This window comes from Lepisma saccharinum, chromosome 26 (genome assembly GCF_977018435.1).
Source record: "Lepisma saccharinum chromosome 26, izLepSacc3.1, whole genome shotgun sequence".
Lineage (NCBI taxonomy): Eukaryota > Metazoa > Arthropoda > Insecta > Zygentoma > Lepismatidae > Lepisma > Lepisma saccharinum.
The window spans coordinates 16,018,420-16,035,951 of NC_139254.1; the positions used below are offsets into that span (position 1 = coordinate 16,018,420).

A 17,532-nucleotide genomic window follows, 5' to 3' on the forward strand; every position below is an offset into this window, starting at 1 on the left:
CTCCCATAGTGCCCGAGTTATAAAAATTCTCCTCCAAAAATGCAAATTACCTATTTTTCGTAAAAAAACAGTTTCACATTTTGGCTTATTATTCAACTTGTATGGCACCCAAGAACATGAAAGAGGTTTCATTCTCTTGAGAAATGTCCATTCTTTGAAAAGAATACTAAAGTTCGCGCCTTCTCCCCAAAATAGCGGGAGAAGAGGGGGCAAACTCCAGATTTTTATGTTTTTTCCATTGAAATTCGGGGGACGTGCCCCCCCCCAAGCCCCTTCCTCGGTCCGGTGTTCTAAATTGTACACGGTTGCATGCGTTGATGTTTTAGCTGCAAAACAAAAAATATCCGAAGTAGATTGCTCCCATAGAGCCCGAGTTATAACAATTTTCGTCAAAAGAATGTTCGAAGTCAATGAAGACTAAATTCCCTGACATTTCCCTGACTTTTTTTGACACCTCAAATTCCCTGACTTTTCCCGGTTTTCCAGGTTTTCCAGGTCTGTCGCCACCCTGTTACTGGAAAAACTCTAGATGAAGGAAATGGGCATAAAATGTCTTCTACAGCACAACTTAAGCTGCCTGGGGGTCATTCAGACTGTTCACATCAAAATTGATATTCTTAAAAAGGAACCTCAAACTACTTCACCAGTGTGTTGCAGGTTCATTGAAGGCTTTCTCATTCGCCTCTTTTGATGTCTCACACTCAGATGATTCCGTTTGGCTCGCAGCATTTCACCTGCCTAGCATGCAAGCATACGTAGGTTGTTACATCTAACTCTACACTGCCTGCAGTTGGTGTTCACTGCATCTTTCCTGTTTCCTACAAACAGTTTGCTTCATGTAACATTTCTCTTACTGTTCAATATCCAGTTTTCAAACGTTACTCATAGCCTCATACTATTATTTTGTTTCTTTCCTTTCCTAGATATTATTCATTGATTTCATTTTAATTTGTTTTCTGCCATTTTTGGCTAATCGCGAAGATGAGGATGAAATTGATGAAGGGCAATCACAAACACAAAGGGACAGCACAGACCACACAGAGGATTATGCTGGCCGCGAGTCCAGTTGCCAAAATGCAGTCCAGGATGTAGTACGTGAAAGTGTAGTTGACATTTGGGTGTTTTCATAAAGGGTCACCCATTAAAACCATTTTTTTCCTAGGTGTGTTTTGAATCTCTTTAGAGGTGTTTGTGTAACTGAGACACCAGAAGAAGGCCTTTATCTGGTACATCACCCCTAAGACAAAGAAACTATGTACAATTGCTCATAGATATCTTGGTTTCTGTGAAGGAAAAAGTGAATGAAAAGTCATGTCCTGAAAGGATATTTTTCCAAATAAATGCAAAAATTGATGGCAATATATAATTTCCAGTAAGTATTAAAATACTGCAGTTAGTAATGAATGGAGGCCAGTCCAAGGGAACTTTGAATTTGAATTTAAAATTTTGGGTGCATTACCACTTAGGCTATTTTGCACCCGTCACTTTATATGGGGTCCAGCCCCTTTCTAGAACTAAAGTAACGTAAGTAATGTTGTGCCATAACTAAAATATTAAAATATTCTGACCAGTTAAAAGCCGAGGCTGTTAAGAGGCACTCTGCACACATAAGGACAACACACAGAATTATATTGGCCATAGCGCCAGTCGCCAAAGCCTCGTTCATCTGCAAAAAATAGCCCAGGGTGTACTACGTGGAAGTGAGGGTGACAATTGGGTGTACTATGTGGAAGGTGACCCGTTACACCCCAGTCCAAGGGAACTGTCAGTGGTGGAAATTTATGGATGAATTACACGTACAGCTTAAACTGCTACTCAAACCACTGTGCAACGTTCCTCAACCCTGACCTCTTCATTACAAGGTGGCAATACTCTCAGTGAGGAGCCTAAAGCACTTGTGAGAAGTCTGAAGAATATGTACTATCTCTCACACACAGCAAAACAGAATACCAAAGGATATGAAACTTTAAAAAATGCATTCTTGCAGTTTTCTGCTTACCTAAAGTCTTTACGTCTGGCATTTCGATCTTCCTCTTGACTAAGTATGAGGTAACTTATCTCTCCTATTTTAAAGACTTGTGGAGGAAACTGATTCACAATGGGTATTTTACTTCCTCATACATTCCCCTGAATTAGTCTTGAAGGCAGTGACATCCACTACAGGAAGTAGTGATGTCAAGAGGAGGAAACTCTATCAGGAAGTATTACTTCCCTATTTCTTTCATGCATAGTGGCAGTTAATCATGTGTTGATTTATTTAAAATGAATATTAAAATGAATTACTACACCAAATTTTACCAGATACTATTCACAATAGTTAATGGGCGTTCCCTCTGTGCATAGGCGAACCTTGGTGGGGCAGGGGGGGGGCACTTCCCCCACACCCACATTTTTTTCGGGTTTATTAAAATTTACAAGTTAGGGTACCTGGGGAGCAAAGTAATAAATAGAAATATTTGTACTTTCGCAAACATCACAGTTATTTAGCAAATAATACTGGAAGCTGTTTTTATGGGATGGAAAACTTTTCGAGTCTCTTCCCCCAAAGTTAAGCCCCAGGTTTGATTCTGCCCCCCCTCAAAATTAGGCCCACTTAAATTCTGACCCCACAAAATTAAGCCCACTTTAATTCTGACCCCCGCCCCCCCAAGATTATGCCCAGTTTAATTCTGCTCCCTCAAAATTAGGCCTAGTTTGATACTGATTGATTTGGTGTTTTAAGTCCACTTTATGCACGGTAAGGCTAATCGGGACTGGACCTACAGTTTAAAGTGGAATCCAAACCACTATGCCATGTGCCTCCACCAGGTATCGAACCCGGGACCCCTTGATTACAAGGCGATAACGCAACCACTGCGGCATTGGGGAGGCCCTAGTTTCATTCTGTCCCCTCAAAGTTCGGTCCCAAGTTATGCCTATGCCTGTGTAAAAAAAGGTATTATCTACTCAATGCATGTGGTAGGGTTCTGCAGGGAAATAACCTAAGAATTATGAGTTGTAAGCTACATTTCCTTATACGAGGGTCACTATATTTTGAGCCTAACAATGAAAAAACAGGAATTTGGCATTGAAAACTGCTTTATTGTTTTTCGAAGTATTCTCCTTTATGGTCAATACACTTTTGCATTCGTTCGAACCATTTGTCAAAGCAGTTTTTCCAATCTTCTTGAGACACCTCCATAATATGGTTTTTGAACGCATCAACGGCATCTTCCGCCAACGAAAATCGTTGTCCACGCAATTTATTCTTGACTTTCGGGAACAAGAAGAAGTCATTGGGTGCCAAATCAGGACTGTACGGCGGATGACCCATCAATTCGATTTTTTGACTGTTCATAAAGTCGGTTGTTAGACGAGATGTGTGACAGCTGGCATTGTCTTCATGAACAATGATCCGACGGCGTTTGTTTGTTTTCCGTATTTGACCGAAGACCTCTGGCAAACAAATTGTTGTGTACCATTCAGAGTTGACCGTTCTACGTTCCTCTAAACGCACAGTTGCCACATGACCAGTTTTCCCGAAAAAACAGGCGACCATTTGTTTTGATGTGCTTCGAGCGCGAACAACATTTGTTGGTTTGGGTTCATCTTGAAACACCCATACAGTCGACTGCTGTTTACGTTCCGGCTCATATGCATATATCCATGATTCGTCACCTGTTACAATCTTATATACGTCTTTTGAAGCACCACGATTGTATTTATTGAGCATTTGTTTGCACCAATTGACGCGAGCATCTTTTTCAGTTTTTGTCAAATTGTGTGGGATCCAACGAGAACATACCTTTCTCACAGCTAAATGATCATGTAATATTTTATATATGCTGGTGGAACTAATGCCTATGGTTGCCTCAATCTCACAGTATGTCACATGACGATCTTGCAGTATTAGGTTTTGCACAGCATCAATGTTTTCTTGAACAACAACTGTTTTGGACGACCTTCGCGAATCTAGTCGGTGAGCGAATGGCGGCCACGATTAAATTCGTTATACCAGCGTTTCACAGTGGCAATGGATGGGGCTTCATCGCCAAATGTGGAAGTAAGTTGATCGATGCACTCTTGTCTTGATAATCCACGTCGAAAATCGTAAAAAATCATCGCACGAAAATGTTCACGAGTTAATTCCATTTTATTGTTGTCGCGCAATCTCCAAGGCAACATAAACAACACAAATCAAGCTATTGACAAAACATTTGAAGTACGTTATGGTCAATAATGCCAGACGATTCCTGCAAACGTCAAATCGCGTCTAACTTCAATCAGTGTTGCCAAGGCTCAAAATATAAATAGTAGCCCTCGTACTTTCAGATCTCTCTCACTTTATTGCTATCTTGAGTACCCTTGACCCTCTGTACCTCCTTGAGAAAATTAAACATTTCCCACGATTCATAAAGATTATGTTGTTTATTCAGGGTGGCTACAGATAAGCAGAAATGAAATTCCCTGACTTCTCCAGGTTTTCAAGGACAAATTTCATATTTTTCCCTGACAATTATAAACTAAATCCATGTTTTCGCACATGGATATTATAAACTTGTACAGATCCAGGTATGGATTGTGTTAAGTACCAATATTATCTTCCAAGAAATTGACAATTTCCCCATGATTTGAATTCAAACTGCAAACTCAGTAGGTGGGAGTGAGACCGGCAGTTGGTAGGGACGCCACAGTTTATTATTCTTGTTTTAATTATGGCTAATTGGTAGGGACCTTGATTTTTCCGTATTTTTTTTCAAATTGGTGTTATTCCTTGTATTGTTATTGTTGTATGCTGTTGTGAAGCTCCACTTTATGCTCATGATAGGCTAATCGGAACTGGACCTACAGTTCAAATTTGGATCAGAACGAGTCTACAAGATGCGTTACAAGGGAATCGGAGCTGAAACCATTGCAGAGAATGGGTTTCTCTCTCTTTGTTTATTATTTTTACATCTCATATCTGACCTTCAGTTTACCATGAAAATGGAAGGAATTATGATAACAACAGAGGAGTAGCAAAGGGTGAGCGATGGGGCCTCACGCCCCATGGGCTTATTATTATTATTATTTTTTACATGTAACAAATAGAAGTCAGAAAAATAGATGGAAAAGGCTAATTTTTGTGGCCGATACAACTACATTACGTTTTTAACCAGTTATAAATTCTAGTGAAACATTACACTTTGATTGAATACGTCAACTATTTAGTATTTTAAATAAACCGGGTGGTAGCCATCTGATTTTAGAATATTCAGGAAGCCAAACAACAACAATTAAACGTTCTCTTACAAAGCTTAATAAGCATAAACCCCATATTTGACTTCTCATAACTTAGCAGCTTGAGAACATCGAGAAACTCTATACACGCAGAAACAACAGAAAATTACAGAATTAAGAACATTCAGACTTATACAATAAAATTTGATTCACAATAATTATCCACGTTCTGAAATTCAAAATGAACTGATACAGGTAATGTGCAATGAGTTCAAAATGGCTATATTAAAAAAAGTAAAATTATTTTAAGTCCAGAGATTTACTAACCTCACGTTCAGTTTCAATATTTACTTTCTTTATGTTCGAAAGTTCTTTTACATTCTAGATTATTTTGTAAGTGAACGTGATCTAACACACAACAATGTTTTTAACATGCAGCACTTATTATTCATTGTTGAAGCTCAATAACGTTGCTATGAAACTACATCCAAAAACTGACAACCCAACATGCGTAAGAATTCTATCGCACTTTTACTTAAGGTAAAAGTTCTTCATACCAGATTTCTATTCGAAAGTGGGGATATGCTGGTAGTTGCAGGAGGATAGTACGTAAGTTTTTGAATTTTATTATTTTTCAGTCGCTTTTCTGTAATTCCTGGTTAGTAGTGACGATGCAGATGAGTGATGATGTGATTAAATTAAAGAATCAACACTTACAAGGACACCCATTCCCAGATCGAGATTCGAACCCGGTGACACGATTGAAGGCCACTTAACACACTCGGTCACCAAACCGGCATGTTTATGTTATTAATACTACATTAATTGGCTTACTTTACTCTGTTTTCTGCCACTTTTGGCTACTTGCGAAGATTAAGATGATGGGACAGCCACAAAGAACACCTATTCCCAGGCCATCATTCGAACCCAGAACACTCATTAATGGTATATATGTTCAAAGGTGTTTATCTATAAAATAGATAAACCCTGTGGCCAACAGGTCTTAGCGTGCAAAAGCCTGCCAATCAGATTTCAGTTAGATGGCACCTAGTCAACTCAAGAGTCCCATCACCGCTGCTGTATACAGCTTCACAGATTAGATTGCAGAATGAATGATAGTTATTCTCTTTATCTGCTATTTTATATATTAGTTATATCCTGTGTGTTATATTTTGTGCTAACAAAATATAACACACAGGATGTTCCTGAAGTAACTTGGATTCTTGCTGTAACACGATTATGCCTTGTTTCCATATTAAACACACTATAGCTGCTGACCAAGGCAGTTTTCTTTGTATTTTAAAAAATTAAAAGCTCTTCAGATGTTACGTTTCCACCCTATGTCTCATGGATTCCTGTTATTTGGATGGCAAGTAAAACTGTAGGACCTCTCCCGATAAAGTTTTTCCCTACCGTTTGGTAGGAGACCTCGTGGAAGTTCCACCTAGGACAACGGGCCTGCCTATGCGTTGGTGGCCCTATACTACGGTGTGATAGTACATGAGGTTTTCCGAGCTAGTACGAGTTCGTCAGCTCTGGAATATTGCTGGGTCGGGAAGGTTCTACTCTGGCTCAGCATCCACTGTTGTTATGCTGGGGTGAACTTGGCCAGCTTACCACGGTACAATTACAGTAATAACAGTAATCCCTGAGATCTTCCATGTTACTTCAGGAAAATGTAGCTACGTAATGAAGTAAGTCTTGATAGCCAGTGTGTGTGTGTGTGTGTGTGTGTAGGTACGCAAATAGTAGGTTGTAATGTAAGATCACTAACGGTTTTCCTTTTGGGTCTGCAAAGTAATTCCTTAAGTTTGTAGGTTAGGTTGAGTGATAGGTATTTCAAGTGATTTGTGTAATTTTTATTACCTTAGATTTAACCATGTCAGTATTGCAGACTCAAATGGAAGAATGGTGTATTATAAGAGATCGCTGTGGACATGAAAGCAAGATCTTGTCATACACAGATGCAATCGGCATTTATATTGAGTGTATTAGCAAACAATATATCAAGTAGATTGCAGTTGGTTCTCCGGCGCAAGGCTGTAAGGTACAAATGGCTTTGCGTCCCTCTTCCAACTGAAAAAAAGAGGCCCTCACAGATGGTAGAGACGTTGACGGCGTTGTGAGGCTTGGAACTGACATCTACCTGTACCAACCAAGCCGAGTCTTTTCAGGACCTTAAAGAGATGAGGATTGCCCAGGAACCCTCAAGAGAATTATGGAAGCTATTGCACCGACAGAAAAGCATATCAGATCTCCTAAATTCACGGTCTCAAAATCAACAACACAAGGATGTTCTAGCTCCAGAATTGTGGAATCTAAACTTGGAACTAGAGTGCTGTATCGAGGTTCTTTTGCTCGATCGTCTAATAGTTCGCATGGATGATGCTAGATGGCTTACAGAATATACTGTTTCTTCGTTCGAGCAAATAATGCTCGAACATTCAAACTATCGGTATATGCTCGAGGCCCAGTAGTGCACGTACAACCGTAATTTGTCTGTGGTAGTGGGACTTCAAATATACTTCATGAAGTGAAATTCAAACTAAAGTGAACATACTCATCATCTCCATGTAAAAATGTAATTTAGCCTATATTACCAATACAGAGCAATATATGAAAATGAATAGATGATTATGGGCTGAAACTACCAGCACGAATTTTACATATACGTATATTTGTAGGATTATTGTCACACTGAAATGATATTTGATGTTCTATATATTCGAGCGATCGATCTAGCATGGGAGATTCGATCGAGTTTGAGCGAGTGAAAGTGGTCGGTCCAATGCTACTCTACTTGGAACCATATCTAGAAAAATGAGGAAATATTTTGGGATCAAAAGCACAGACTCTGCAGATGACGTAATAATAGTAATGTAATATAAGGTAATTCAAGAACAGAGTTGGAAAGGAAGTCCAGCATTGCGATAAACTCTTTCGAGGACTTGTGTGATACAGCGAAATTGATGATTGCCACCCAGGAGACCCACTTTATAATCCTACAGGGTAAGCTGAATGCTAATAAACACCCACAGATAAAACTCAGAGAAAAATTTTAGAAGAGTAAAGGAAGCTAAATATCTAGGTGTCAAATTACGACAAATGCAACAATGACATGGATTACATAACTTCAAAATCTGAGTCTGTAATAAATAAAGTTGTTTGCATTCAGACTCTCTATGTCGCTTATAAACCCATACATATTCATAATATGCAACACGACTATTTCTTTCGACGGACCAATCTCAGCAGACTACCTCTCTGGGCTGAGATATGGCTCAGATGCCAGCATTTTTGTCCCGTGACGTCTCACTTATTTACACACATATCTTAAGCATGTAGACAACTACATTTATATTGCATAACGAGCACTAACCTGCCTTATAAGAGTTATTCAAAGTTGTTCACGTGCTATCTCGGCTCAGAGCCAAAACGAACACATTGTACAATGTATGTAACACAAAAACATCATCATAAATGAAGTCCAGCATTAAAATGACAGGTGCATTTCGATAAACATTACTCATAATTATGAGGACAAAATAATCAAACACAGAGCCGCCATATGCTGGTGCAATTAAGGCCAAGAAGAGAGGGTTTGCAAAGTAATTTGAAGGTATGCCCCTACCATTGCAGAATTAACTACCAGATCATCCAGAAGTGGAAGCAAGAATGGACTAACAGATTGTCGACCATAAGAATAATGAACTCTTAGAACAGAATAAAGAATATACGGGATTGATTTTTTCAATACAAAATTTTACTAATTTTGTTTCCTGAGTCTCTTGCAATGATCGATTCACAGGTTCCAAATTCCTCAGCACACAAAATAACTTCATGTCTAAGTCCTGCGCCATATGATTGATGCATCTGTCTCTCCATTTTTAATGTCCGTTTGATGTGAACTTCGCAAAAGTTGGCTCACTGACCACCACGTTACTGCAAAGAGCATAAGAACAAACGACAGAGTTCACTACTAAAAATAAACTGACTCTTGTTGTGAAATATTGATTGTTCTAACACAAGTTTAAAGGGAACAAATACAAAATTTTGTTAAGGGTAATTTTTTTTTTTACCAATACTTGTACTTCGGTAAAAAATCAAGGAGAAAACTTGATTATTGAAATTTGCAAATACTCATTCTATGTTAGTAGAAGCTACCATGGTATATTTACCTTTCTTTTTCACATATGGTCTACGAAAGCCATGAATACAACTAAGATAAAGCTACACATTTTGGAAAATGATAATTTAATTTATTAATTGGATGGGTTAAAAGAGATTAATTCTTGCGCAAGTGTGACCTTCCTCAAGAAGGCTTGGTAACTGTCTGATCTCGGGACAACGGATTTCTTCAATTTTACAGAAGAAACTACTTACGGAAATGAGTTTCTGTAACATTTTCAAAGTTCGTTGAGGTATTTTCATTCATCATTGAATCTATTCCACCGTGAATTCATGTATTTTTGAAGAGAAATATATCAACGCACAATTGCCGTTGCTTCTATTTGCTTCCTCTACGTGAACCGGATTTGACGTAAAACCCTGTCAGTGTTTCCAACCACGCAGTGATTTTTTTATGTTTAATTCTACTACAAACCCTTTTTTTATAATTATGTTTACCTAACCTAACCTTACCGTGAATGGTTTTTGGGGCTATACGTGAATGGTTTTTGGGGCTATGCGTGAATGTTTTGTGGGGCTTTTTCAGTTAAAAAGGTTGGAAACACTGCAGTCCAGAACGCTACTCAAGCTGTGCCCGCCATATTGTGTGTTACGGAAGCGAAAAAAGGAAGAACAATAATTACTGTTAACGTCAAAAAATGAAGTTATTTTCGTGTGAAAAGCAAAATCCCACCTTAAAGAATGTTTCGCAATGTACAATAGGTAAATAAGAATGTTAAAAATGACAACATAATGAGTGAGAGGTGTTGTCCCGAGATCAAACCGGTACTGAAGGCTCAACTGGTAACAACATGAAAAACTATTCAATACATTCTAATATATGGCCGACTCTACAATATCGCTAGATATTTTAAAATCCGGCTATCAACAGAAAAATATAATGGTATATGTTTATTATTATGATGTAATGTTTCACGCAGTGGAAGCGCTAGGATTTATCATCTAGGGGTGCCGGGGGGGTGCAGAATGAAATATAGGGCCACAATGTTGAAAGTATACAAAACCTCAAACATTCATGTAAGGGCGCCAGCAGGATTTTTCTTGGGGGGGGGGGGGGCAGATTAAGATTTCATATCTTTCCAGGAACTTATATTTTACCTGCTCTTGTACAAAAATTTGAATTGAATTGAGAGTACTTTGACGTTGGGGCTACGTTCAGACTTGACTCCACTATTTAAATAGAAACTGGATTCACCTGGCTTATATCCTTTCCATAAACATCTAGCATTTTGTTGATAAACAGTTCTTTGTCTTTTTGTATTTTTTCACGATGCACAGATATATGAGACCACTGCTGAGTGTTCAGTTTGTGTGCGTTGGGTAAAAGAAAAAAGCTACGCAACCCGAAGTTCTACTATTTGCAAATAAGACAACACATCCAAAAAAATCATGTAGTCAGTTTCTTGTAATCATCATACTGCCTCCCTTACATGAAAGAAGTAAGCATAAACAACAAGAATGAAGAAAAACAACCATACGGATACAACACAATGTTAAATAATTTCCCGGACACAACCCGATGATCTACTGAAAGCAAAATTTCTGAGACACTTCGCTCGGATTGGTTCGCAAATCATGAAAAATATGTAGATTAAATCACACAAATACGTGAACAAATACATATGTGAATAAAGATATGTACTTATATTTTTCAAATTCTTCAATTGTGTCCTCCTTTCATGTGCTATTATTTTTACGTTCAAATGGATTTCTCAGACTTTCTGTGCGGGCTGCGACCTCAACAGCTAGCCTGCAGTCACTATTCCAATAGTCAGCAGGGATTATCAGAGAAATATGATAATAGTGAAGAACAAAGTCCACGTGGAGTAGAGTACTGCATCGGACCACTTTCGCTCGTCAAAATCTCCCACGCTCGAGCATGATATGCCCGAACGTACCACACTCATAGTGGAATGATTGGCAACGTCTCTTATTTCAGAGAGTAATAAGCAGCACTGTCAACCTAAAACCCATACATGGAAGGAAACCACTCTATGCAATTAATTTCTAAATAATAATTCCATATATTATTATGTAAGACTCAAATACAGCACATATGAAAGAATGCAATATCTACAGACCGAAACGTAAAATGGATAAACATGCTGACAGACTTGCATAAGCAATTACAAATATCATATCACAGTGCAACAAGTACATGTACATCATTGTTCACTCACCAAAAAGGACAATATTGTTCTGCAAAATAATAAAATGCAGTTATAACATTCAATCGAACATCATTTCAATGTGACAATAATCGTAGAAACATAAAATGTCACCCTTGGTAGTTTCAGCCCATAATCATCTATTTAATTTTCACGTATCTCGATAAGATACACAAAACTGCATTTTAACATGGAGATGATGGCTATGTTCCCTTACTTTTTAATTTCACTTCGTATTTTACTTCACGATCCATATTTGAGGACCCAGTACAATAGACAAATTACGGAAATACACTAATAGGATTAGAGAGTTCGAATGTATTTCGCTCGTTCGGTTGTTTTTCGCTCAAGTGAAAAACGCTCATTGCAGCACTCTAATGTGGCATTTTGATTTTTCCTGCATGATTTTCATGGTGAAAGTATCGTGATGGACCTTGCACAATCAGTTAAAAATTATCAAATTTTTAGAGAAATCATATTCTGAATTTTTGCTCAATGAAACAAGAGAGATGAAGCAAATATTGCATTTTCTGTAAATTATGTACTCTAATACCAATTACAGTTTCAGTATAAAATGGTCTTTCAGTATTGTTTCTGAAAATTTAAATAAATAAATAGTATAATACCGTGCGTCCATTTCGATCTGTAGCCGAGAGATCGGGAGAAGCGTGGCGGGCGGCACTGACGGAGATGCCGACATTTGCGGCCTGAAATGCACGCTTATTTTTATGGACATATGCAGACATTTATATAAATATTGCAAAACGAGCACTAACCTGTGTTATAAGAGTATGGTTTTAATTTTAGTAGCTTAGTGGCTGAATGTGCCGATGATTTTGACATGCCCACCTCTTGTGAAACACGGCGTAGAGGTTTGTTTGGAGAACGTTCTAACGCTGCACCAATATTATCGAGTTTTGCTTCGGTTAGAACCCGTCGTTTTTGCTTAGGTGTTTTAAAATTTAACGATACAGTTTCTCGTAATTTAAGGACAAGATGTCTAACCGTATCTCTGTGTGGAGTTGAAACGCATGGCAATTTCTGTACAAATTACCTACACACTTCTCGACACGAGTTTGTTTTCACGTAGGTACGTGTCATACATAAAAAAATCTTTGTTCTAACGTGAATCTTGCGGCTGGCATTCCAATCGTCTCACTGACACGTCACACATACACACTACAATAAATAACACAAACAAGTAACTGCAAGTAACCAAGAATAACACTCTTGCGCACAGTATGAAATTAACACGCTCTTGGTTTACATTGCTCGCCACTATATTTACAACTCTGTCTTCATCTAGTCGCGAAGGAACAAAAAACTCGAGCTCGGAGATTTCGGATTGCAAGGAAGCTCACGAACATTATTGACTTTTAACGGTTTCTTCTACAGCGTAATCTTGATACAGTGTTGCACATTCAAAACCTCCAAACGATCCCCATCGGCACAAAACGTTACTGGTCAAAACTATGATTAAAATGTTTTATTATCTGTGGCTCTTAACATCGTTTCTAAAGCGTATTCTTTTGTGTATATAAGAGCAGAACTTGGATGAATGACAGAAGAATGTTTGCGTGTTATAACACAGGTTAGTGATCGTTTTGCAATATTTATATAAATGTCTGCATATGTCTATAAAAATAAGCGGGCATTACAGGCCGCAAATGTCGGCATCTCCGTCAGCGCCGCCCGCCACGCTTCTCCCGATCTCTCGGCTGCAGATCGAAATGAACGCACGGTATGTAACAAATTCATGTACATCATTCCTAACACCATAACTGACTCAAGTCTCTCATTTTTGCTTGGGTACATACAAAAGAAAAAAATTTCAATTACCAGCGCTCGAAAAATCCTTCTTCAGAGCTAGGCACTCCCTCTGTAAATCAGGCGCCAGGGAACCACCTACTGGCAATTGCGCATACTATAAGAACTTGAGCATCACCGTCCTCAAAACATCGCTAAATCATGTGAGAAAGCTGGAAATGGGGTGGGGGGGGGGGGTTCAGGGACAAAGAGTAAGAAATAGTTAGTGATTCTATGAAATGTTTGCAACGTTGATAAAAAAAAAAATTTGCTAACTTTCACTGTATTGCAATTTGAACTTGGAATCTTCAAAATTTCGTACGTGCAAACTTAAAAAAATGGCAATATTACAGCAAAAGATCAGGGTCGCCAGGCTGAAATTTTTGGTCGCCATGGCAACCTGGCAACTGGGATTTTTCGAGCCCTGGCAATTACATCAAAATCTGGACCCTAGTGATGTGATACAAAGTTAATTTTGATCTCTCTCCTAAAATAAAATATTTATTTCTGTGATTCAAATTGTGATTAGGTATGGTTAATCGTTTTGACCCAAGTTCCTTTTGTTTTATTGTGATTTCATTATGCTACGAATTTTTGCATGGTTCGAGTTCGATTTAAGCCTGTTAACACACATTGCGGAGTTTTAACGATTACTTAAGGTTTTGTTCAATATATGCTTTCGTGGTTAGGTTAGGCAGGTTAGGTTTGGTTCCCTTAGCATTAATATAAAGTCCCTAAATGCATTCTACTAAGGTTCCTATTTACTTCTACATTCATTCCCATGCTTCTACAATATTAGCTGTCGCTTTTCGACGGAGAATATCTTGTCCATGAGAAGTGGGTAAGGTAATTTTAAAGTTGTTTATTCAACATAAATAACTTTTTTCGAGTCCAGACAGTGCTCATTACTTTAAGGAAGGTTCAAATTTCATGTGACAATTATTTCCAAAATTCTACGATAATTAGTATTTGTGCTAGGAGAAATCATAAAACAATCGGAACCGTTACCATTGTTTTTATTCCAGACTGTTTATTGATATTGTATGTTAAGATAGTCATAAATTGATTCAAAATAATGGGAGAGTTAGCACTGAAGGCTGTATGCACCTGTCACATTATGCAGCGGAAAACCATTATCTAAAAAGCCCGCCCACTTTTGGAGATAAAAGTGCATGCATGTTATGTCTCTTCACGACACAAATGGGTATAAATTTACAATACCGGAAGTATCTCTGTTTGCTTTCAAATTCGGCATACTTACTAATTTAGGCCTCGTAATCACGAATCTGCAGTTAAAATTTGTCGGTCATGTCTACAAATTGCAAAATAACGAGCAGAAATCACCGCTCTGATTGTCCATATACTAACATAGTAACCATCTTTGATGATATGAACAAGTGACATGCGATTTTGATGCGAAGGTTGCTCAAGTGTTGAGCAATAAGTGATACCCGTGGATTTACATGTGAGAAAATGGCATCTCGTAAAAAAGGAAAAAATGTTTCGCCCGCGAACCATTCACGGAAGGTTAGGTTAGGTTAGGCAAGCATAGTTAAAATTCAGGGTCATCATGAACATAGTTTTTAAATGCTAATCATTGCAAAAAAAATGGTATGAATGAAGAATATAGAGAATGTCTCTAATTACGTTAATATTTGGTATACTAACTAAACCTTCTAATCACGAATCTGTTGTTAAAATGCCGGGGATGCATGTAAAAATTCATGGGTAGCCCAACGAACTATGCACAGGTAGCCCCACAAAACATTCATGGATAGCCCCACGAACCATTTCTGGCAAGGTTAGGTTAGGTTCAGTTAGGTTAGGCAAGCATAGTTAAAATTTTGTTCGTAAAACAACGCGAAAAAGCTTTTCTTTTTTTTAAAAAAAAAAATCAACTTACATCAGCTTCGTGATTACAAGGGCAAATTTAGTTTGTATACCAAATATTAATGAAATTAGAGAGACATTCTCTATATTCTACATTCGCTCCCAAAAAATAGTTGTTTTCTTCATAAATCAATGGTGTTTATTCTGTTCACGGACCCACTTATTTCGGCTTATTTTGCAATTTCTAGACGTGACCCCCAAATTTTAACTGCCACAATTAGTTAGTATGCCAAATTTGAAAGCAATTGGATCCTTCCAGTATTGTAAATTCGATCCCATAAATGATACATTAGACCTGTCTATTTCACTGCACTTTTTGACTCTCTCGGTAAAAATTTACTATCCTTCGGACACGTCTAATTTTTTCGTTTCATCAATTTTTGACATTCGTACTTACGTATCTGCTTCGTGGAACATTCCTGAAGGTGTATCAACATTGTTTTGATGAAATTAATTGCAATTTTTCACATTACCTGTACGTCTTTTTGGTAGGCCTTTTCGCTTGCCTGAGACACAATATGGCGAGTACACCTTCCTACATAATCGCACGTAGTGCTTGTCTTTTGTCAAATTTTTGACGTTCGTACTTACGTATCTGCTTCGCGGAACATTCCTGAAGGTGTATTGACGTTGTTTTGATGAAAGTAAGAGCAATTTTTCACATTACCAGTACTTCTTTCTCCTAGCCTTTCTGCTTGCCTCACACACAATATGGCGCGTACACCTTCCTTCATAATGACGAGTTGAGCTTGTCTTTTATCGATTTTCAATTGTTATGCAGTGTTTCAACCTTCGGAACCCAAGAAATGCCCGTGAACAAAGTTCATCAGATCTATTTTTTTTTCTTTTTTTTTCACGTTGTTTTACGAAGAAAATTGTAATCTTTCGTGGTGCTATCCGTGAATGGTTTTTGGGGCTATCCGTTATGGAATAAGTGGGAAACATCTAGAAATTGCAAAATAAGCGAAAATAAGGAGTTAGTTTTCGGAATGGAAACTGTCGATTTTCGCAATTTTTTTTTTTTTTTTTTTTTTGCTTCACAACCAAATATATATATATTTCTGATACTACCATGACACCAAATTTTAACTATGTTTGCCTAACCTAAACACACGTTAATGGTTCGTGGGGCTATCATCAATGGTTCGCAATTATTTTGCAATTTCTAGGTCCTGATACTACCACGACACCAAATTTTAACTATGTTTGCCTAACCTAACCGAAACTAACCTAACCACACATTAATGGTTCGTGGGGCTAGCAACAATGGTTCACAATTATTTTGCAATTTCTAGACGTTTCCGACAAATTTTAACGTCGGATTCGTCATTAGCTGGTCTCAATTAGTAAGTATGTCAAATATGAAGAAAATCGGAGAGGGGTCCGGTCATCTTATGTCATGCCCTAAACTTTTAATAAGTTACGAAGTGTCATGTTTCTTTTGTGGCAGACGCCCTGTAGAAGTACGTTTGTCTCGAAAACTATTTGTACTTAATTCCATTCTGCGCTAAATCTATAAATAATAAATGATTTCAGCACAGGACTGATTCATAATCCTCGTACTGTAAATGATCGTCATACCGGTCCGCATGGAAGTAGGTCTGTCCTTGAAAAGCTCAACTACTAACTTTATTTTTTTACTTCTTTGTGCATATATTAATTTACAAAATTCACATACTTGAAATTTCTAATATTTCTTACGTAAAATAATGTTGGTAGGTGTCTAAGGTAAACGGTCATTTACCTTCGCGACTGATTGATTCGGCATATTAAGCTGTCAACGTTCTTTATAATTCATTATTTGAATGTCATCAACGACAACCATTAGCTGTACTACAAATCAGCACCACACCTGTGCTAATGGAAAGTATTGCTAATATCATTCCGATTTATTTCGCAAGTGTGTGCCAGCAAATCCAAATATTGTTTTCTGTCACGCATATCAAGTGTCCTATGAAGTTCTTGTCTCAAACGCAAAAACTGTAGAAATGGTTGCAAGCGTGTGAAATATTTGTCACACTTTACACTTAATTTTAAAGGTATAATGTAATACTTGTAAGCTGAAATAATTGCACTTAACATAAGAAATTAAATACAATAAATACCAAAATTCCAAGTACACCTACCTAACCTGTCAACCATGTTGTTAGTCACAAACCCAATAAATTTTGCATATGAATCATGCGTAGATAACTAATTAACTTATTATTGATAATATTTTCATCGTGTTCAGAAAAATTAATATGTTCCTGAAAACATATTTTAAATGCCTTTTTCTTCT

General features: G+C 37.7%; 1 protein-coding gene across 3 annotated transcripts in view; it reads right to left on the reverse strand.

Annotated features, from left to right (window-relative positions):
- rush (pleckstrin homology and FYVE domain containing family member rush hour) overlaps positions 1-17,489 on the reverse strand; it is a 40,569-nt gene extending 23,080 nt beyond the window's left edge. The window contains exon 1 of one of the 3 annotated variants that reach the window (XM_083112870.1): positions 17,378-17,489. In XM_083112870.1, the coding sequence (XP_082968996.1) occupies positions 17,378-17,393 (16 nt within the window). In that variant the 5' untranslated portion in view covers positions 17,394-17,489. The remainder of the gene's footprint in view (positions 1-17,377) is intronic. The other 2 variants (XM_083112871.1, XM_083112872.1) reach the window with 2 other exon arrangements.
- Between the last annotated feature and the right edge of the window lie 43 nt (positions 17,490-17,532).